This window comes from Carettochelys insculpta, chromosome 4 (genome assembly GCF_033958435.1).
Source record: "Carettochelys insculpta isolate YL-2023 chromosome 4, ASM3395843v1, whole genome shotgun sequence".
Taxonomy (NCBI): domain Eukaryota; kingdom Metazoa; phylum Chordata; order Testudines; family Carettochelyidae; genus Carettochelys; species Carettochelys insculpta.
In genome coordinates, this window is record NC_134140.1 from 6,446,457 (window position 1) to 6,469,410 (window position 22,954).

Genomic DNA, 22,954 nt, shown 5'->3' on the forward strand with positions numbered 1-22,954 from the left:
TAAATGGTAACAGAGAGGAAGCCGTGCTAGTCTATACACTATCAAAACAAAAAGCAGTCAAGTAGCACTTTAAAGACTAGCAAAATAGTTTATTAGGTGAGCTTTCGTGGGACAGACCCACTTCTTCAGACTGAGTCTGTTCTGGTCTGGCTATGGTCTGAAGAAGTGGGTCTGTCCCACGAAAGCTCACCTAATAAACTATTTTGCTAGTCTTTAAAGTGCTACTTGACTGCTTTTTGTTTTGATGGTTTTTAAATGGTGTGTCACAGCCCCTGGGGGCGGGCTGCAATGAGGCTAACAAGCGATGTGCAAGATAGGGTACAGGGCTGTGGTTGGCCAAGTGAGTGTAGCAGTAAGAAGTGCACACATAGAAAGTCCCAAGCAGTTTAGGCCGGGGAAGGGAAAGAGAACAGCCCTGCCCCACCCAGCCCCGTCCTGCCCCAGCAGCATCCTGCTGCTCAATCCTCTGCCATCCTGGACCACAGAGGACTTCTGGCCCTGGCCTAGCCACCATCCTGCCTGCTTTAAATCCTCTGAAACCTCTGGAAGCAAGAGGCTTTGGGCAGAGGGGAGAAAGAAAGGGAGCCCCAGTCTGTTTCACACTGTCACATGGGGGGAAAATTAGAAAGCAAGAAAAGAATGAGCCCCAAACTAGGGACAAAAAGGGTAACCAGAAACCAGGGAGCTATAGACCGGTCAGCGGGACCTCAGTCCTCGGAAAAATCATGGAGGGGATCTTCAAGGAATCCATCTTGGAGCACTTGGAAGAGTGGAAATGAGTAGTCAGCATGGATTCACCAAGGGCAAGTCCTGCCTAACCAATCTGGTTAGCTTCTATGAAGAGGTAACAGGCTCTGTGGACATGGGGAAGTCTGTGGATGTGATATACCTTGACTTCAGCAAAGCTTTTGATACGGTCTCCCACAGCATTGTTGCCCATAACTTAAGGAAGTGAACAGGAGAAATGGTCTGAGTTACACAGAATTAAATTCAATAAGTGCTCTACGTAGGAACGAACAATCAGTGGCGTATTCTGTATACAGATCACAACTGTCCAGAAAGGAGTACTGCAATGTATCTGTGGGTCATAGTGGACCACAAGCTGCATATGAGTCAACAGGGTGACAGCTGCAAAAAAGTGAGTGTTTTGGGATGTATTAACAGGAGTGTTGGGAGCAAGACGTGAGAAGTCATTCTTCTGCTCTGCTCTGTGCTGAGCGGGTCTAACTGGAGTACTGCATCCAGTTCTGGGCCCTGCGTTTTGGGAAAGATGTGGACAAATTGGAGTAGGTCCAGAGAAGAGCAAGAAGAATGATTAAAGTTCTAGAAAACATGACCTGTGAGGGAAGATTGAAAGAATGGGTTTTTAGTCTGGAAAAGAGAAGATCGAAAGGGGACATGATAACAGCTTTCAAATATCTAGAAGGTTGTTACAGGGAGGAGGGAGAAAATTCTCCTTAATCTCCGAGGATAGGACAAGAAGCAATGGGTTTGAATTGCAGCAGGGGAGGCTTAGATTGGATGTTAGGAAAAACTTCACAACTGCCAGAAACAGATTGTCTCTCGTGCTCTTAAAAATTGCCAGTGAAAAAGATTCCATGGCATCCCTAGGCAAACGCCTGTTGGGGTGGTCTAGCTGATGCATGGCCCTGCTGTGAGTGAAGGGAACCGGGGCTTGATGGCTTTGCAAGGTTCCTTCCAGTTCTACTATTCTCTGAGTCTGTGGAAAGGACAAGTCCTAATTCCCCTCCCTCACACTTTTAGGAAGGATCTGTCACCTCCAGCTCTGCCTCCCCTTGCTTGAGGCAGCACCCAGCATGGAAAATAGCAGCCAAAATGGCTAATATTTGGCCTATTTATAAGCAATTAAAACCTAGGTCACAAAACAAGAAGTACCAGGCAACCTTAACTTCAGTGAACCAGCTTTGCCTCTAATGTAAATGCCATGTCCTTCAACCCCAATCACACTGAAGAGTGGTATTAAGAGCCCTTTCTAAAGCCCAGCGGTCATATAGAATCCAAAGAGGGATCAATGATCCTTTATTCTAACCAACCACATTTGTCTTCATAAAACTCCATAAAACTTTTTTTTTTCGTTGGTAGCTTTTTGCTTTAATGAACTTTGGGACTTCTACAGAAAACACACTGGAAAAAGTGGAGTGGAGGAGGATAATGGAGAAATTGTTTAGTTCTGTATTCGTCTTAAAGCACCCAGCACCACTCTCCTAAGCAAGGATCAAATTGTACATGATTAAAACTGCCTTGGCCTTTGTGAAAACGGCTCTTATACAACATTTAGTCATTAAAAGAAAAACAAATGCAACAAAGGAGAAATTAATAATTGAAAAGGCTGCTGTAGCTCAAGTCTGACCTAGAGAAAATTTGGAAACCAAAACTAACTACTGATGTGAAATGCAGTGGTGGTCTGGCTTTTCTGGGGCTCATCAAGATGTGGACTTCATCATTGTTCCTTCACCCATCTGTTTTGTACATGGCGGGTGAGGGAGGGGTACATCATTCACCCCTTGCTTATGCATGGTCCAGTGCAGGGTGTCAGCAACTTTTCAGAGGCAGAGTGCCGAAATTTGACCTTATGACCTCTGTGTAAGTTCCAAGTGCCAGTGATACTTTTTAAAGTCACTTATAGTCCTACTTACAACAGCTTCATTTGTTTATTAATAAAGCTGCAGAGCTTTACCGTGTGGTGGGTTGGTAGCATCCGCTGGTCTTTTGTTAATCCACAGGCGGCCTGATTTTGAGCAAGCTCCCAGCTGCATGGGGGAGGAGGGGTGGGGCTGAGCTCACACCTTGTGTGCCAAAGAATGTCGGTGTGTGTGCCACTCTCGGCACCTGTGCTGGGGGGTTGCTGACCCTTGTTCTAGTCTTCGATTTTGCAAGCTAAGAACAGTTGAGCTAGGTCGCTGTTTGGGGAGACCTTTAACCATAAATACTAAGGGGAATGACTATGGTAGGTGGCCGGTAAGTGACCTACTTTCCTCAGAGACAGTGCTGGACTTTCTATGGGTCATCTCCCACTGAAGCCAATGGGTGTTTTGCTGTTGACTTCTGAGGGAAAGGACAGTCCTCCATGTTCTGCTTTGAGCCTGATTCTGCAGAGGTTCTGGTGAGCAGAGGATTGCTTTCCAGAGCAGGTGCTGAGGCCTGTTTAGCGGATGCGGAAAGCAAGCAGACCCATCCCACATGGGCTTGCCCAAAGCTGTGCTCTTCGACAAGGAGCGGGCGTGAGGAAATGGACCTTCCCCAGCTCTTGGGGTTCTCAGACCAACACCAGATGGTTGGTGTGGCAGCAGACTGCACAACTAGGCAGGGCTTTGCAGCAGCAGCAACAGCGAGGTTGGGGAGAAGCTGACACCCTCACACAAATGGTGCACAAATGCGTGCTTACCGCCGCTGTAGGTGACTGCCTTCTTGATGGCATCGAGCAGGTCTTTCTGACTCCAGTTCCGGTCCTGTGTCTGATTCACACTGACCCGCAAGGCAGGGCAGGGCTATTATCCTCATGGGGCACAGAAGTAACCAAGCCACAGACCTTGCCTAAGGTGCCTCAGGGAGTGAGTGGCAGAGCTAGAAAATGAACCCAGGTGTCTGGAGTCCCAGGTTAGCACCTGAAAACCTGGACCTTCCTCCTTCTCACACTGGGGCCACCTAATGAGCTAATTCCTGCCCTGCTATTGTGGCCATAATACATCTGCTTTGGGGAATACGCCACACTGTGGAGGTGGTTGGTCCAGGCAGTCGCTCAGGGAGCAGTAAGGTGGAAGCCAGACCCAGACAGGAGGGAAGTGAGCACTTTCAGATGGAGGGATGCCTCTATAGAGGACTTGAGCGCGCAAGACAGCTGAGCCGGCCTTCTGATCCCACTGACACCCATTCTGCAACGAGCCACGGCCGTGTCCATCTGAGGTATCTGTAGCTGAGCCCCTTTGAAACATGCATGGTGGGGGGAGCCACAGAGCTCACTGCTCTAAACCCCTCCCCTTCTGCCCTTAGCCCCACCACTTCTGGGCAGGGAGCCAGACCGCCTGTTCAACTTGTTCAAATCCTGTTCAACTTGTTCATCAATGATCTACAGAAAGGGGTAAGCAGTGAGGTGGCAAAGTTTGCAGATGATACCGCGCTGTTCAGAATAGTCAAAACCAGAGTAGGTTGTGAAGAACTTCAAAAAGATCTCAGCAAACTGAGTGATTGGGCAGCAAAATGGCAAATGAAATTTAATGTGGGTAAGTGTAAGGTAATGCACATTGGGAAAAATAACCCCAATTATACATACAATATGATGGGGGCAAATTTAGATACAACAGATCAGGAAGGGGATCTTGGAATTATAGTGGATAGTTCTCTGAAAACATCCACGCAGTGTGTGGCGGCAGTCAGTAAAGCAAATAGGATGTTAGGAATTATTAAAAAAGGGATAGAAAATAAGAAGAATATCTTACTTCCCCTGTATAAAACTATGGTACGCCCACATCTTGAGTACTGTGTGCAGATGTGGTCTCCTCACCTCAAAAAAGATATACTGGCGTTAGAAAAAGTTCAGAAAAGAGCAACTAAAATGATTAAGGGTTTGGAAAGGGTCCCATATGAGGAGAGGCTAGAGAGACTGGGACTTTTCAGCCTAGAAAAGAGGAGATTGAGGGGTGATATGATAGAGGTATATAAAATCATGAATGGTGTGGAGAAAGTGAATATTGAAAAGTTATGTACTTGTTCCCATAATACAAGAACTAGAGGACACCAAATGAAATTAATGGGTAGTAGGTTCAAAACTAATAAAAGAAAATTTTTCTTCACACAGCGCAGAGTCAACCTGTGGAACTCCTTGCTGGAGGAGGCTGTGAAGGCCAGGACTCTATTAGGGTTTAAAAAAGAGCTTGATAAATTTTTGGAGGTTAGGTCCATAAATGGCTATTAGCCAAGGGTAAAGTATGGTGCCCCTGGCCTTTAGTCAAAGGCTGGAAACAGATGGCAGGAGACAAATCGCTTGATCGTTGTCTTCGGTTCACCTCCTCTGGGGCACCTGGCACTGGCCACTGTCAGCAGACAGGATAGTGGGTTGAATGGACCTTTGGTCTGACCCAGTATGGCCGTTCTTATGTTCGTATGTTCACCTTGCCCCGGGCCTGTGGTGGATGTCGGCCATGTTGCCAGGTGCACACTTAGCAAGCATGACAACATTTTTATTTTTGGAGCACCCCTGTAACACTTGGTACTGCACAAACGCAGAACAAAAAGATAGCCTGCCCCTAAGAGCTTACAGAGGCTGAGACAGAGCCAGCAGCTAGATACACACAGACAAGCTAAAATGAGACACCATTAGCCAGCTTGGTGGGCAGGGTGTCAGCTCCTCACCAGCCCGACTGCTGCTGCAAAGCCCTGTCTAGTGGTGCAACCTGCTGCTGTACCAACCCCAAGAGTTGGGATGCTGAGCGGCTCTCACCAATGAATTCTGAGCAAAACAACTCCCTAGCCAGAAGGCTCGTTAGTAACAATCGGACAAGCCCCCCTGCATAGTTGTTCCATTATCTGCAGCTTTTGTTCTGGGTTTTGAAGCCTGTTTTTACACCAAACATCTAATTCCACAGAGCGCTACTAATAACTGTAATTATCAATCAGCAATTGTTTGCGTTGGCTCTGGCCTAATTCAGTCAAACAATCAGCTGGGCAGCGTGCCCAGCACGGTTGGGCACAAGGAAGCCTTTGGGCTCTGCCACCATCTCCCAGAAAGGATTGGCGCCATCATCTGGGTTCTTGAAAAGTGGGCTGGATCCCAAACTGGAGTTTGTGCTGGGACCAGCTCTTAACTGGCTGGGTTTCACCAGGGGAAAGTGGGTCTGTTTTTCATTCCATTGCATAAGACTGAGTTGGTGTATTTCATTTCTGGCTTAGTACAGTAACAGGCTTTACTCAACCGTCTCTTTCATAACAACACAACTTACCCATTATTTCTGCACAGCCTCTTCAAGCATTTGGTGTTGTAACAAATCATTGGCCAGCTGCCACTGCAGGGTTGTTGCTATGCTGCCCACCGCAGTAACTCTGAGCATCACAGAACCAGTGAGGATAAAAGCCAAATCCTATTGTGTCTGTCACTTACACTGAAAGAGAATCTCTAGTAGCCTGAGCAGTTTGGTTACCAGGGTTGCCTCTAATTTTTACCATCTGGAGTGGAATAAATTTTGTTATGTGCACAGGGGCGTGTGTGGAGGTGCACCACCAATAGAAACCCATGCTGTGGGTGCTCTGCTAATCAGTTAGGGGGCATTTGAATCTCACCTGGATAGCCACCTAAGTGCTCGGCTTACAGGGGATACTGATGGGATTGTCTACACTACCTCCCTACTTCGAAGGAAGGATGGTAATTAGCGTGTTGGGAAATTATTAATGAAGTGCTGCATTGCATATGCAGCACTTCATTAAGCTAATCCTCCCCCACGGCAACTCCGCAGTGTTAAACTTCAAAGTGCCGGCTAGCGTTTAGCCGCGGCTCACCTGCCGGTACTTCGAAGTGCCGGGGCAACTGCACAGTCCCTTTACTCCTCAGAATTAATAATCTCCCAACACCCTACTTACCATCCTCCCATCAAAGTAGGGAGATAGTGTGACAAGCCCATGGCGACTATGACACTCTGTTGAGCCATGCTGATTTCTCTCTCTACAGGGCTGTGCACCCAACGCATGTTAACCAGTCACTGTAGAATTATCATTATTTCATTAGCATGTGTGAAACCAACACATGGATGGTTACAAAGGGTTCCATCCTTGCATGCCTGAGCAGCTGATCACGCAAATTGACATTTACAAGCCACAAAGCTAATCTAAACATTGGCAGTGATAGCACATATGAGCCATGCAAGATCACCACTGTACTTCATCCTTAAGACACCAAGATTTGTATTTATCTGCGCCATCAAAGCCACATTTGACCCTTTTTTTCCTTCCCATTTTGAATAAATTGAAGGGTCATTTTCCAGTTATGAAATACTTTACTGCTAAGGGACATATCAGTATCTGCTACCCAGTGTGAATTTTACCCAGACTCTCAGTATCTGAAAACTAGGATTGTCTAATAGCTATTTGGTGGCCTTTCAATGAAGTTGGTTGGTAGTGGTTGCACCTCCACGCCTGGGCAGGTGTCACCATTAGAAAACTCGCAGAAACAGTGGGTAATGTTGGTGAAATGGGGCTGGAGACTCACAGCACCCTTTGGCCATGCAGCTGAGAGCGAGGCAAGTTGCAAGTTTCGTGGATAAGTATCCATGGATAAACCGAGAACTTCCAGCTCTTGTGCTTATCTAGCATTGCTCCTCAGCACTTAAGTGGATTAAGTAAAAGCCTTTCAATTAGAGCTAGAACTACAGTAAATAGCTACTGCCACCTAGTGGAGGATGGATTTTGGTGTGTCCATTTCCTCTAAGCAGAAGAAAACAGGGCAACTAGCACTTTCTGTAGAGTGAATAATAGCTTGTGTGGGAAATAACAGCAATATACATGATCAGTCTCAGGCCTGTGCCTGAATCTTAAACCCTTAGAAGGTTTTGTATCCACACCTCATCAATATATCAAAACAAAAAAGCAGTCATGTAGCACTTTAAAGACTAACGAAATAATTTATTAGGTGATGAGCTTTTGTGGGACAGAGCCACTTCTTCAGATCTATAACCTTATCAGCACAGACTCAATATATTAAATACAGAGGTCTAAAACTTGTGATCAAGGTTGACAAATCAGGAAAATTGTTACCATCACGCGGAGTCCACGTAGGCCGTGTCGACACAGGCACAAAACTGCTGACAGGAATAAGGGGATTTCGAAATTGGCAGGATCCTTTCGAAAATGACCCCCCGTCTGGACGAGCCACGCAGGAGCTAAACATGGCAATTTGAAGAGCCGCGGCTGGCGGCATGCTAATGAGGTGCTGAATATGCATTTCAGCACCTCATTAGTAATCTTTGAAATGGCCATTTGCATGGCCATTTCAAAGTTTTGTGCCAGGGTAGACACAGCCAGAGAGTTCTTCTTTTGGTGTTGGTAGGGCGGGGGTTGAGCAAGTCAGGCTGATGCTCACAGATATGTTGGAAGAGAGCCTGTACATCCTTGCCACCATGGGTGTAGAGGTTCCCTACACTAATATCCCTCATGAAGAGGTACAGCAAGCAATCAGGAATACCATCCCTGACATTACCACGGCTAATCGGGCATCTGACCTCTGTAACTTTGTTCTCACCCACAATTATTTTCGATTTGGGGTCAAGTTATACCTCCAGATTAGTGGCACTGCTATGGGCACCCTCATGGCCCCCCAATATGCTAATATATTTATGGCTGACTTGGAACAGCGATTCCTCAGCTCTCATCCCCTGTTATCCCTCCTTTACTTACAATGCATCAAAGACGTCTTTATCAGTTGGACCCAGGGTAGAGAGACTGTAGAAGAATTCCACAGAGACTTTAACAATCTGCACCCCAGCATCAACTTCAGCCTTGACCACTCCACACAAGAGATACATTTCCTGGACACTACAGTACAAATCACTAATGGTCTGATCAATACACTCTCTACTGGAAACCCACTGACTGCTACACTTACCTACCTGCTTCTAGCTTCCATCCTGCACACACCACACGATCCATCATTTACAGTCAAGCCCTGAGATACAACTGCATCTGCCCTGATCCTGCTGACAGAGACCAAAAACTACAAGATCTCTACCAAACATTCATAACCCTGAATTACTCACCAGGAAAAGTAAAAACAAAAAAACAAATCTACAGGGCCAGATGAATACCCAGAAACCAACTACTCCAATATAGGCCCAAAAAAGCCAATAACAAAACACCACTTGTCATTACCTACAGCCCCCAACTCAAACCACTGCAACGCATCATTAAAAACCTACAACCTATCCTAAATTATGATGCCACACTCCAGAAGGCTCTAGGTGACAGGCCTGTTCTTTCCTATAGACAACCTCCCAACCTTGTGAGGATTCTCGCTAGCAACCACAGGCTATACCACAATGATATTAATCCTGGAACTTTTGCTTGCAACAAGGCGCATTGCCAACTTTGTCCACATATCTATTCTGGAGATACCATCACTGGACCTAACCACGTTAATTGCAGAATCCTGGGTACATTCTGCTGTTTCTCAGGTAACACCATAGAATCACAGAATCACAGGTCTGGAAGGGACCTCAGGAGGTCATCTAATCCAGCCCACTGCTTCAAACAGGATCAACCCCCACTAAGTCATCCCAGCCAGGACCTTGTCCAGCCGGGACTTAAAAACCTCAAGGGATGGAGAATCCACCACCTCTCTAGGCAACGCATTCCAATGCTTCACCACCCACCTGGTGAAGTCATTTTTCCTAATATCTAACCTACACCTCTCCCTCTTCAACTTCAGGCCATTACTTCTTGTTCTGCCATCTGACACCACTGAGAACAGTTTCTCACCCTCCTTTTTAGAGCTCCCCTTCAGGAAGTTGAAGGCTGCTATTAAATACACCTCTAAGTCTTCTCTTCTGTAAACTAAACAAGCCCAAATCCCTCAGCCTATCCTCATAGGTCTTGTGCTCCAGACCCTCAATCATTTTTGTTGCCCTTCGCTGAACCTGCTCCAGCAAATCCACATCCTGTTTATACTGGGGGGCCCAAAACTGGACACAATATTCCAGATGTGGCCTCACCAGTGCCGAATAAAGAGGAATAGTTACTTCTCTAGATCTGCTTGAAATGCTCCTCCTAATGCACCCTAGTGTGCCGTTAGCCTTCTTGGCTACAAGGGCACACTGTTTGCTCATATCCAGCCTTTCATCCACCATAACCCCTAGGTCCCTTTCCATCGTACTGCTGCTGAGCCAGTCAGTCCCCAGCCTGTAACAATGCTTGGCATTCTTCCGCCCCAGGTGCAGGACTCTATACTTCTCCTTATTGAACTGCATCAGATTTCTTTTGGCCCAGTCCTCCAATTTATCTAGGTCCCTCTGGATTCTCCCTCTACCCTCCAACGAATCTACCTCTCCCCTTAGTTTTGTGTCATCCGCAGACTTGCTGAGGGTGCAATCCAGTCCCTCATCCAGGTCATTAATAGAGATGTTGAATAACACAGACCTCAGAACCGAGCCTTGCGGCACTCCGCTTGAAACAGACCGCCATCCAGATATTGAGCCATTGACCACTACCCGTTGGGTCCGACCATCAAGCCAGCTTTCTATCCATCTTATAGTCCAAGGACCCAATCCATATGCATATACATCTACACCATGTATATAGGACAGACTGCAAACACTCTTGGACAAAGAATGAATGGACATAGAGCAGACCTCAAACATCTCCAAATACGCAAACCTGTCAGCCAGCACTTTAATGGAGTGAGCCATTCTGCTAAAGACCTGAGAGTTTGTGTTCTGTGGAAAAGAGAGTTTAACAACCCTCTACAGAGAGAATGGTCAGAACTAACATTCATATTCAAATTCTGCACATTAACACATGGTGTGAACAGGAACAGCAATTACCTGATCCACCATAAGGACTCTTTCACACACTGGCTACGTCTACACGTGCCCCAAACTTCGAAATGGCCATGCAAATGGCCATTTCGAAGTTTACTAATGAAGCGCTGAAATGCATATTCAGCGCTTCATTAGCATGTGGGCGGCAGCGGCGCTTCGAAATTGACGCACCTTGCCGCTGCGCGGCGTGTCCAGACGGGGCTCCTTTTCGAAAGGGCCCCGCCTACTTCGAAGTCCCCTTATTCCCATGAGCTCTGTGCTTTATATATTGAGTCTGTTCTGGTAAGGCTATAGGTCTGAAGAAGTGGGTCTGTCCCACAGAAGCTCATCACCGAATAAGTTATTTTGTTAGTCTTTAACGTGCTGCATGACTGCTTTTTTGTTCGAATAGAATACAGATTAACATGGCGACCTCTCTGCTACTCGTAAATGTGTCAGACAGTATTTAAAGGGCTATCCAGGGAAGGGAATAGCTCAGTGGTTACAGCATTGGCCTTGTAAACAGAGGGTTCTGAGATCAGCCCTTGAGGGATGGCCTTTCAAGGGTCTGGGGCTGGTGAGATTAAAAAAAAAAAATCTGTCAGGGATGGTGATAGGTCTTGGTGTGAGGGCAGGGGACTTGATTCAATGACCTCTTGAGGTCCCTTCCAGTTCTATAATGTTTGGCTGGACATTAGGAAAAAGTTCCTCACTGTCAGGGTGGTCAAACAGTGCAATAAATTGCCTAGGGACATTGTGGAATCTCCATCTCTGGAGAGATTTAAGAACAGGTTAGATAAGTGTCTATCAGGGATGGTCCAGACAGTACTTGGTCCTGCCATGAGGACAGGGGGCTGGACTCAATGACCTTTCAAGGTCCCTTCCAGTCCTAGTATTCTGTGATTGGCAGGTCATGTTGAAACCAAAATTTTCAACAGGAACAGATTTTATATGGCATAGGTTTGCAACCTGAGCATTGTAGTGTTGGGTTAGTGCTTGAGAATGGGCCTGTGAAACTGACCAGAAAAAGGTGTCTGACTATTTTGCTCAAACCTTAACCTCACCCCTCTGCAGCCTCAGTTGAAAACAGCATCTTTCTCATAAAACAAAGAAAAGTCCCGTGGCACCTTATAGACTAAAAGATTTATTGGAGCATAAACTTCTGTTGGCATAGACCAATAAATTTGTTAGTCTGTAAGGTGACACAGGCCTTCTCATTGTTTTTGTGGGTATAGACTAACATGGCCACCCCCGATACACCTTTCTCATCATTCCTCAGATGCTTGCCCGCTTCACCGTCCACATCACTGCATCATGTCTCACCCCAGAGTCAGCTGCATTTCAGTGCTGCATGGAGCTGCTCCCCAGCATAAACTCAAATCTGCTTGTTCGGTAGAATACTGTGAAATCCTTGCATATAAAGCTCTTTACATGTGCTGAATACTATTTATGACAGGAAATAGTGGTCCTGACTTCCCTCATGTGGTGAAAATCCAGATTAATGCCACTCAAGGTAGGAAAGCTAGACTGATGGGAGTTCAGAAGGAGACCTGAAATCAAAAGCGGGTTAGGTATATCAATAAACTTTTGAGCCCTCCTGCCCACAGTTGTTGTGTAGAATTGGCACCAAGCAAGGAAATAACAAACAGGACAAAAGGTCTTTCAAAATAAAGCTAGAGCAGGGAGATGAAAGTTCTGCTACAACAAAGAGGCAGCAACACAATATGGTCCAGATGACGGTGACCTGAATTTGGGGATGGGCACGGTAGGTAGAACTGTGTAGAGAGAGACCCTCTTCCCCAAAGAACATAGGGAAAGCCGGACCATAAACTTGCTTCCTGATTTAGTGTTTCCTGATCTGTCCCACTCCCCATCTAAAAATAAAAGATCTAGTGGGGAAAAAAAACTACAGGAAAGGGCACCAAACTGCTTCCCTATGAGGAGAGATTTATAAGTCTGGGACTTTTCATCTTGCACAAGAAATGACTAATTGGGGGGGTTCTATAAAATTACGGTTGGTGTGGAGAAGATAAATATGGAAGTGTCCTTCTAACACAAGAGCAAGGGGGCACCAAATGAAATTAACAAGCAGCAGATTTAAAACAAAGAAAAGGAAATATTTCTTCACACAGCACACAGTCAACCGGTGGAACTCTTTCCCAGAGGATGTTGTGAAGCCCAAGACTATAACAAGCTTCAAAAAGGAAATAAATGAGTTCCTGGAGGATAGGCCCACCAATGGCTATTAGCCAAGATGGGCAGGGAGGGTGTCCCAAGCCTGTTTGTCAGAAGTTGTGAATGAATGACAGGGGATGGCTCACTCAATGATCACCTGTTCTGTTCGTTCCCTCTGGGGCACCCGATATTAGCCACTGTCTGACGACAGGATTCCGGGCTAGACAGACCACTGGCCCGCCCCCGCTGTGGCTGTTCCTATGTCTCACTCACCCTTAAGAAGATTCAGAAGTACCATTCGTATCATAAATTACACCAAGATTTTTCTCAGAGGAACACCCTCTTAAAGTTGCTGGAGGGACACATGATGCTGTTGTCTCACCAGCAAAGATGCTGCCAACAATCAAAATCCCCACTCTGGCTGAGGTTGCTTCTTTGCCTGCATCGTAATGAGAAAACACCATCATTCAGTGTATTAGAACCAAGGCTGTAAATAATACTTCTGGTCTCTGTTTGTGTGGGCAGGTCTCAGCTTTAGAATATATCCCCTTTCTATGCTGTGGACAATTTTTTTGATCTGTGAATATTTGATTTATTTTAAGTAGGCTCCCAAAGTAAGTTATTTTCTGTACAGGTCATTTGTGGTGGTGCCTCACATGGTTAGTATCGGCTGAAACTCACATTGGGTCCCAGCTTCCATTCCCACCCACCTCTGCTAGTTGCTCAGGTGACTCAGACAAAGCTATTCCTTTTTGGGCTGAAATTTTGCACTTTTTGTTTTATCTTGGAAGTGATGATCTTTTTTTTTTTCCTTTTTTTAACAAAATCTGAGCAAAATCCATAGTCTGGGTTATTTTTCGGCTATGTGCTTGTAAAAAAAAGACCTTTTCCCAGCGTGTTCTGCTCAGAAAATTTGTGCAGGGCTAACTCAGCAGTGGTTGAAAGCAGAGACCCCAAACTTGGCTTGTCTTATAGATCTCATTAAGATTCAGGGGCAAAGCTGAGTTTGAAGAATCATAGAATACTAGGACTGGAAGGGACCTTGAGAGGTCATCGAGTCCAGCCCCCAGCCCTCATGGCAGGATCAAGTAGTGTCTAGACCATCCCTGATAGACACTTATCTAACCTGAACAACAAGTAGTCCTGTTGCACCTTATAGACTAACAGATATTTTGGAGCATAAGCTTTCATGGGCAAAGACCTGCTTATCTAACCTGTTCTTAAATCTCTCCAGAGATGGAGATTCCACAACCTCCCTAGGCCATTTATTTCAGTACTTGACCACCCTGACAGTTAGGAACTTTTTCCTAATGTCCAACCTAAACCTCCCTTACTGCAGTTTAAGCCCATTGCTTCTTGTTCTATCCCCAAAGGCCAAGAAGAACAAGTTTTCTCCCTCCTCCTTATGAAACCCTTTTAGATACCTGAAAACCGCTATCATGTCGCCCCTCAATCTTCTTTTTTCGAAACTAAACAAGCCCAATTCTTTCTTCATAAGTCATGTTCTCTAGACCTTTGAAGATTCTTGTTGCTCTTTTCTGAACCCTTTCCAATTTCTCCACATCTTTCTTGAAATGCGGTGCCCAGAACTGGACAAAATACTCCAACTGGGGCCTAACCAGAACATGGGTTGCATAGATTTTCAGATGGTAAGAGCTGAAATTAGAGTTTCATGCATACCTAAAAGAGTGTTTCTGTCCACCTTTGGAAGTGACCTAAGCAATTCTAAAGTGCTGAGTAAATCCAAGATCCCGAACTAAAATTTGGTCCTGGTCTGAGGTTGTGAGACAACTGATGGTCTCCTATATGGGGATATTTGACCAGTGTTCCCTGTAAGCTGGGCGTGTGTGCGGCCACTCAGGAGAGAAGCAGATGCCACCCAGATGATTAGCAGAGCACCCACAGCTAATTTTTTGTTTCTGCTGGTGGTGCACTTTCACACACGCCTCAGTGCAGATGAAAAAATTTATTGCACACCTGGATGGAAAAGATTAGAGGGTCTGTTGGTCATGACCCCACCTAGGAGTCAGTGGGTCATTACGCCCACAGTCCTAAACAGGACGGGGTCCCAGATAGCTGACAGCGGGTAGTGGTATGGAAAAGGGGGTCACGCTGTGGGGAGGTTGAGAACTGCTGCTCTAGGGTAACGGCTGTAGCTTACGTTTTGTATGGTGCTGAATCTGCAGTTGTCTTATAAACCATGGTTCTGAGTCTCCTGCCACTTAAACCAGTTCTACCGCCCCTGCGATCCCTGCTGAGCTCAGTGGAATTACCCTGGATTTACACCTAAGTAAGAGCAGAATTAGGCCCCCTATCACTGGGGTAGGACACAGCCACGTTGAACAGTCGTCGTCTCGCTCCACAAGGATTTCAAGGCCACTCTGAGCCCCTGTCCCAGAGGATACCCTTCCAGTCTATCTGTCACCCTCCCCACCAGCACCGAGCAGCCACCTGCGATTAACCCTTTGAGCGCCATCTGAGGCTGTGTTCAGTGGTGCCTCTGGACATGGCTGCCAGTGCAGCTGGGATGGCTGAACAAACGGAGGGCAGCAAAGGGGAGTCAGCCCCTTTCCCCACGACTGGGCCTTTTCGGAGCGTGGTGTTCTCCCGCCATCTGGGGCGCTCCATCTGTTCTCATGCCCATTCGCCAGGGAAGGCTGGGCCATCAGCACACAGCACACGCTGTGTGCATTGCAGCCTCTCGGCATCGTATCATTGTAGCACTGCACTGGGGTGCCACGAGAGCTCAGCACCAAGCTTCCCGCTAAGCTTTTCCATCCACATGCAGAATAAATTTTTTATGTTCCCTGAGGCACACATGAATGTGCACCAGCAGGAGGAAAAAAGGCCCTAGCTGTGGGCGTTCTGCTAATCAGCTGGGTGACATTTCAGTCTCTCCTGCATGGCTGCACAAGCGCACGACTTACAGGGGCTGCTCAGTGCCCCTTCCGGGTGCATCTGGGTGGCCACACATGCACCCAGCTTACAGGGAACACTGGTCGAATTTCCCCGTATCTGAGAGCATCAGTTGTGTCACAACCTCAGACCAGGACCAAATTTTAGTTCAGGATCTGAGATTTACTCAGTGCTTTAGAGCTTCATAGAATCACAGAATCATAGAATATGAGGACTGGAAGGGACCTCAAGAGGCCATCAACCCCGTGCCCTAGTGGCAAGACCAAGTACTGTCTAAACCATCCGTGATAGACACTTATCTAACCTGTTCTTAAATATCTCCAGAGATGGAGATTCCACAACCTCCCTTGGCAATTTATTCCAGTGTGTGACCACCCTGACAGGAACTTTTTCCTAATGTCCAACCTAAACTTCCCTTGCTGCAGTTTAAATTTTCATATTAGTCTCTCAGCTTTTCCCAGAGAGCTCTCTGTGTTGTTTTAAGCCACAACGCAGGGACTCCCTTTCCACTGCCGGCATTGCATGGTGCCTTGTCTCGGAGGGGATCGATGTTGCTGTGATGATTCTGTCTGAAGGTCTGCACTGGAGCTGTTGGAGTGAATAGCAATGCTCACACACAGTGGTAGCGCTAAAGCAACAGTGAAACCATGGCTACCTGGGTTGCAAGATGAGCGAAGTGTGATCCTGGCTGAAACTCCAGGTCTGGACTCAGGGCAGCTTGCCTGTCCCCCATGAGGCAGTGGCAGCTACGATATGGTGTTTAGAGTGCAGGTCAATAAGAGGTCACAGGGGTCTGTCTCCAGGAGCTGAGAAGGACCCATTCCGCTGCAGCTAAAGCTGTCCTCAGAGGGAATGGTCCAAACCAAGCTTGCCCTCTGCCAAGGCATTGGAGAGGGTGGAACCAGGCCAGGTCCCAGAGACACACATTTCTCAAAGAGCTGGAAGGAACCTTGGGAGGTCATTAAATCCAGTCCCCTGCCCTCCTGGCAGAACCAAACACCATTCCCATCCCCCCACTTTTTAAAAAACAAAACAAAACAAAGGAACTATTGCCCTTAATTTCTAAATGGCTCCCTCAGGGACTGAGCTCACACCCCTGTGTATAGCAGGCCATTGCTCAAACCCCTGAGCTATTCCTCCCCTTTGAGAGTATCTAGTGACAAACTTAACCAGGCCTGCCCTGGTGCACACACTGACCCAGCCACCACCCCCTGCGTTTCCAGCCCTCCCCAACGCTGCATTCACCTAACGCCTTTTTAACCTGTGGAGAGTTCCCCACTCAGTGTGTAAAAGTGAGCACACGAGCATGCTCAGGGGTCTGAGCCTCTCCTCTTCCTGTGTGCACTGCCGCCTCCCACTGGCCACCAAGGCAGCTGCCCCACGCTAAGCTGCTGCAAGAGGAGGGGAATCAGCCACAATGCAGCTGTGTTACCAATGCAATGTGTCTGAGCCTTGCAGGGCTGGCCCATGGTCATTCACCTTGGATATCATAATCCAAGGGCCAGGTCGTCTGCTGGCGTAAATCGTCTGTCTCTTCCACTGGTGTAAATCACCTCTGACTTCAGCGGAGTCTGTGATTCCCATACACCACAAAATCGGGAAAGATGGTATTGCCTTGGTTCACCTCCTGGGCGTTCCCTGTGCCAGAGTAGGGCAAAGGGGGCATGTTACCCTCCCGGATCTCCTGTGGGTTCATCTGTGGAGCTGCATGGGCAGCCTTGGGAGGCTGTTGAGCAACATGCGCCTATGACTGCAGCGTTGAGGAGGGTGTAGAGTGAGGTGCTCGGAAGGGGAGGATAAAAGTTCGGCATACCTTGCAGGAGCAGACAATTGTGAGAGGGTGTTCACGTAACCCTGCGGCTGCAAGAGACCTCAGTAGGTAGTTTTCCCATCACCCCTGCCCCTGGTTCTTGTCAAGCACGCAGAGAACAGAAGGCCAAAGCACAGGCAATGCCATGTTTATTGAGGCTGATTCCTGACAAGCATGTCTGTACATGCCTGCAAGCTCTGTTCCCCAGTGCTCCATTCCCAGCTCTGACACTGTGGGGCCTTTCTCCCAGGCACCCACCCCCCAGCTCTGACATCACAGAGCCGCATTCCCCATTCCAGTCCCCCTCTTTATCTGGCCCAGATGGAGAATCACAGAACTGGAAGAAACATTCCAAAGCCATCGAGTCCAGTCCCCTGCACTCATGGCAGGACAATGCACCACCTAGACCATCCCTGACAAGTGTTTGTCTAACCTGCTCTTAAATATCTCCAGGGATGGAGATTCCACAGCCTCCCGAGGCAAGTTATTCCAGTGTGTGACCACCCAGACAGGAAGTTTTTCCTAATGTCCAGCCTAAACCTCCCTTGCCGCCCTTTAAGCCCATTGCTTCTTGTCCTATCCTCTTTGTAGCACCCTTTTAAGTATATGACAGCTGTTCTCATGTTCCCTCTCAGTCTTCTCTTTTCCAGACCAACACACTTTCAGTTTGTTCAGTTTTCCCTCACAGGCCCATGTTTTCTAGGCCTTTTAATCGTTGTTGTTGGTCTCTGGCACTTCTCTAACGTGCCCATGTCTTTCCTTAACCACCTCCTGTGCACAACCCTAGTTCCACCCCTTACAACTTATGGTCCTGTTCTGTTTTGGAGGATCATGAGTCTGGGGCCTTCATCCCACCTCTTTTGTGCCCAGTGGGAGGGGCAAAGAGTGAGAGTATGGTCTTTGGCTTTTGGGGTTTCTTTTGCGCCCCTCACCCCCAATGGCTGCTTGACCTTGGAGTAAGGCAAGGCAGCCTTTCAGTGTATGCCCGTATATTACATTCTCACCCCACCCTGTACCATTTTAGTTCTATCCCTTGTCCCCTCCCACCCTACTAACAAACCCACCTGGCCAGACAGAAGCAATGCACACAGGGTCTGTGTCCTTTGTTCTTCACAAGCCCAAATTCTATCTTAGGCGGCGAAGCAAACCTATATACAAACAGCAGTAACCAGAGGTCTTGTTAGGTGGTTTGTCTCCCTTCCCCCAGGTCTCCTCCAGCCCCTTCCCAACACTGTTGGATGAGAAGTCAAACCAAGATGCTGCTCTTTCAAGTATGCTGCTGTTCTCCTAAGAAGGGAGTTTAAATCCAGAGTCTGGCCAGGTCCTGGTTTTGATCACTGTCTTCAGCTTCCCTAACCTCCCACCCAGTTCCATCTGCACCTGGAACCATCCTTCCCTTCCTATGCGGTACGCGGGGGTAATGTTGCTACACCCTATGAAGCAGCTGCTGCTTTCCACCATGGATGCATTTCAGCAGGCGGGGAGGTGACTGTGGCTGTGTCTACACTTGAATTCCTCCTTTGAAAGAGGTATGCAAATGAGTGAAATCAAAAATGCAAATGAGGTGCAGATTTGCATATCTGACACCTAATTTGTATGTTCTTATTTTGAAAGAGCTTCTTTCTGAAGAAGAAAAGCAGTGTAGACACTGGTCTTTCGAAAGTAAACCCCATCTTCGAAAGAATCCTTCCTTTTTTTATGGGAAGAAGGATTCTTTCAAAGACGGGGTTTACTTTCAAAAGAGCTGTATCTACACTGCTTTTCTTCTTTAGAAAGAAGCTCTTTCAAAATAAGAATATGCAAATTAGGTGCCAGATATGCAAATATGCACCTTATTTGCATTTTGCGTTCCCTCATTTGCATGCCTCTTTTGAAAGAGGAATGCAAGCGTAGACACAGCCTGTGTGTTCAAGACCTGATTTTGCAGCTGGAGGTCAATGGGAGATGTGCCTGAGTAAGGACTCCAGGAGCAGGCCTATTGTTCTCTAGGTCCCTTGGGATCTTTGGGGAAGCCAAGCCATAGGGCCTGTATATTAAGCAAAGGCTTATTCACAGCCTGATGCAGAAGGTGGGAGATCTGGTTGAATTGCTTTGATCTTCCATCTGGGAGCAACGCACCATGACCATCTCTTGTTCTCTTGCAGAAGGCATGACGGAAGCAGTGAGCTCGGGCAGAGATTGCCTGCAGGCCGGGGAGTCCTGCACCAATGATCCCAGCTGCAGCTCCAAGTTCCGGACCCTCCGGCAATGTATTGCGGGCAACGGCGCCAACAAACTGGGGCCGGACGCCAAGAGCCAGTGCCGGAGCACGGTGACGGCCCTCCTGTCCAGCCAACTGTATGGTTGCAAGTGCAAACGGGGCATGAAGAAGGAAAAACATTGCCTGAGCGTCTACTGGAGCATCCACCACACCCTGATGGAAGGTCAGTGGGGGCCGTGTCACAGTAGGAGGGTTTCCAAAACGGGGTCTAAAAAAGAACATGTGTGCTGATGAGACGTGCCTGTCCCAGCTCCTTCTCGCTGCCGAGCAGGATCATCACAGGCTTCAGCAGGGCTCGGTTCCTCCCATCCTTGCCATGGGCAGACTGGAACCTTCTCCAGACCGGATGAGTTGCTGACCTCTCTGCTGGGATGCCCACCTGGTTTGCAATTAGTGCTGAATAGACTAGAACTGGAAGGGACCTCTAGAGGTGCTAGCTCTGACAGTGTTCTCTCATGCCCCCGAGGAGCTGGGTTGAGACCTACCAACCCATTTCTCAACAACCACCTCCAGTGGTAGGGGACTTTCAGGTCCTTCCGTGGACCAGCAGTGACTTAGAATGGGCTCAGGCCTGGTCCACACCTAAAACTTATGTCGACCCAAAGACATCACTCAGGGGTGTGAAATAGTCACACCCTGCCTGGTGTACTTAAGCCATCCTAAGCCTTGTTTTAGACAGTGATATGTTGGTAGAAGGATCCTTCTTTCCCCCCAGCTACCGCCTCTCAGGGTGATGGATTTGCTGTAGCCACAGAAGAGCCCTTCCTGTTACTGTAATGTTTACACTGTAGTGATGCAGCTGCAGTGGCTTTAGTGTAGACATGTCCCGAGTCCCATTACTAATGGTGTCCAGAATGGTGTTAGCAAGGGCTTATTAGCTTGCTTCAAGTAAAGTGAGGACTGGGCCAAGGAGGAGGCACACAGAGCGGCTATCCCAGCCGCATCATCTTCAAAGCCTTTGATCTCAGTCTGCATCGTTTCACTTATCGTTATGCTACAGTGCGCAGAGTTCCCACTCAAACGCCAGCATTCTGGGCTCTGTGCCAGCCTCCACAGAAGACAATCCCTGCTCCAGAGAGCTTCCGGCAACCACTTCTCTGGGAGTTTCACAAGGAAGGCACTTGGGCTCGGGCCTGAAGTTCACTCAGCTTCATTTCTCTGCAGCTGCTGGGCGGGGAATTCATTATTATTATGACGTGGTTTGCCCAATGGCAGAGAGAATCGGTGACAGGAGATGGGTGTTCCTGGGCCCCTGGCTTGTGCTGACACTGCCTGGTCACAACTCATACATTAGCACAGCAGTGCTATGTTTGTGTGTCCAACACTGGGCAGCAGAGCTGGGGTAAGGGGGGCCCAGCTCCTCGTCTATAGGAGGGGCGTGGCCCAGGGTGGAAAGAGGCGGGGCCTCTGGCAGTCATCCCTTAGCACTGCAACACTGGACCCTCCCCCACTACTTCACAGCCACATGGACCGGCAGAATAGCTCTGCCATGGCATTTCAAAGGTGCCCAGAGCTCTGGGCCCTTGTGCAACTTTTCTCTTTGTTCCCCCGCCCCTATCGGCAGGCCTGGCACTGGAGACATGTCCAAATCAAAGCACAAAATCTGAGAGCCAGAAGATGAAGGGTAACAGATTTACACATTTATAGTGCAGGTCCTGGAACCTGACCCAGTGATTCCTGCATCAGGCGCATAACTCCTGGATGAGATGGAGGTTGTTTGTTTAATACATCTTGATTTAAAGACAGTGACGAAGAACCCGTCAGATCCTTTGTTAAGGTGTTCCAGAGATTCATTTTTGCCACCGATAAAATGTCCCACCTTCTTTGTAGCCTGATTTTCTCTACCTTTAATTTCCAGCCATTACATCTTGTTATGCCTTTGTCTGTTACATTAAAGGTCCCTTCGCATATAGGTATTTTATACGCTATTATTTTCCTAACTGGACTACAGTTCTGCTTTATAACCTGGAGTAAATCACTTTACTGATTTGTGCCTCAGTTTCCCCATCTGTATGAGGAAGCAAATTATCATAATCTAACTCACAGACTTTGTCTGTAATGTTTGTGTCTTTGAGATCTGTAGTTAGGGAATTGTAGCATTTTTTTCCCTGAAATTAATAAGAGTGGCTTTGTTGGTTTTATATAAATTCGTTGAAGAAACAATGTGGTGTGAGTGATGAAAAACAAAAGCAAAGGCTGGAAGTTACGGTGGATCACAACCTCAACATGCATTGGAAAAGTGATGCTGTTGAAAAAAAAACAGATGCAGTTTCAGGTTGCGTTACCAGAGCCACAGTGTGTAAGTCACAGGCAGTGATAATACCACTCTATTCAGCGCTGGTTAGGCCTCAGCTGGAAAATCCTGTGTCCAGTTTTGGTCACCAATGTAAAGAAAAGATGAGGAGAAATTGGAAGGGGTCCAGAGTAGAGTGAAAAAGGTGATCAAAGGGATGGAACCCATATGAGCAAAGGCTGAAAGAAGTGGGTCTGTTTAGCTTGGAAAAGAGGAGACCGAGGGTGGACATCATAGTGGTCTTCAGATACTTGAAAGGCTGTCTTGAAAAAAGATGGAGAAAAGTTGTTCTCTTTTTCCAGAGGGTGCAGGACAAGAGGCAACGGGTTCAAATAATTGAGTCTCAGGAAAAATGTAAGAACAGGAGGACAATGGAATAGATGTTTATAGGGGTAGTGGTAGCTCCTTCACTGGATGTTTTCAAAAGGAGCTTGGTAGTCACCTGTCTTGGATGGTTTAGACACAAGAAATCCTAACTCTTGACAGGATAGCACTAGATGACCTTTGCTGTTCCTTCTAACCCTGTGGTTCTGTGCTTCTAAACCAAACTTTCTGTAGAGTTTCCTGACTGACAGTGTCTGTGGGATGGATAATATTTCGGGCTCATGGTCCTGGCAATTAATTTCATCACCCCACAGTGCCAATATTTTAGTAAATGTTGATTTATATTTTACGTGCCCTTATAAAAGTGAACATCCGCAGCGATAACTCTCCCTGTCAGGCCTGTGGGTGTTTTATGCACTGTGAAAATTAAATGAGGAATAAAACAGACGCTACCAGACAAAGGCTGCAAAACAGAGCAGAGAGCAAAGGTACTGAGGGTGATGCTTGGTTCAAGTAGCTGAGCAAAACAAGGTGGATGAGAAGGGGGATATCCAAACCTACCAGCAGAAAGGGCCATGTCTTCCAGCTCTCATCTTTGGGCCTTTCTTTTGGGTTGCTTATTGGTTGAATTCACTCTTGGTGTTTATTGTTTTTACTTACCT

The 22,954-nt window shown here is 47.3% G+C and overlaps 1 protein-coding gene across 1 annotated transcript in view; it reads left to right on the forward strand.

Moving 5' to 3' along the window:
• Positions 1–22,954, forward strand: part of GFRA4 (GDNF family receptor alpha 4) — a 120,205-nt gene that overhangs the window by 63,847 nt on the left and 33,404 nt on the right. The window contains exon 2 of the mRNA XM_074991655.1: positions 19,560–19,838. Coding sequence (XP_074847756.1) covers positions 19,560–19,838 — 279 coding nt within the window. The remainder of the gene's footprint in view (positions 1–19,559; positions 19,839–22,954) is intronic.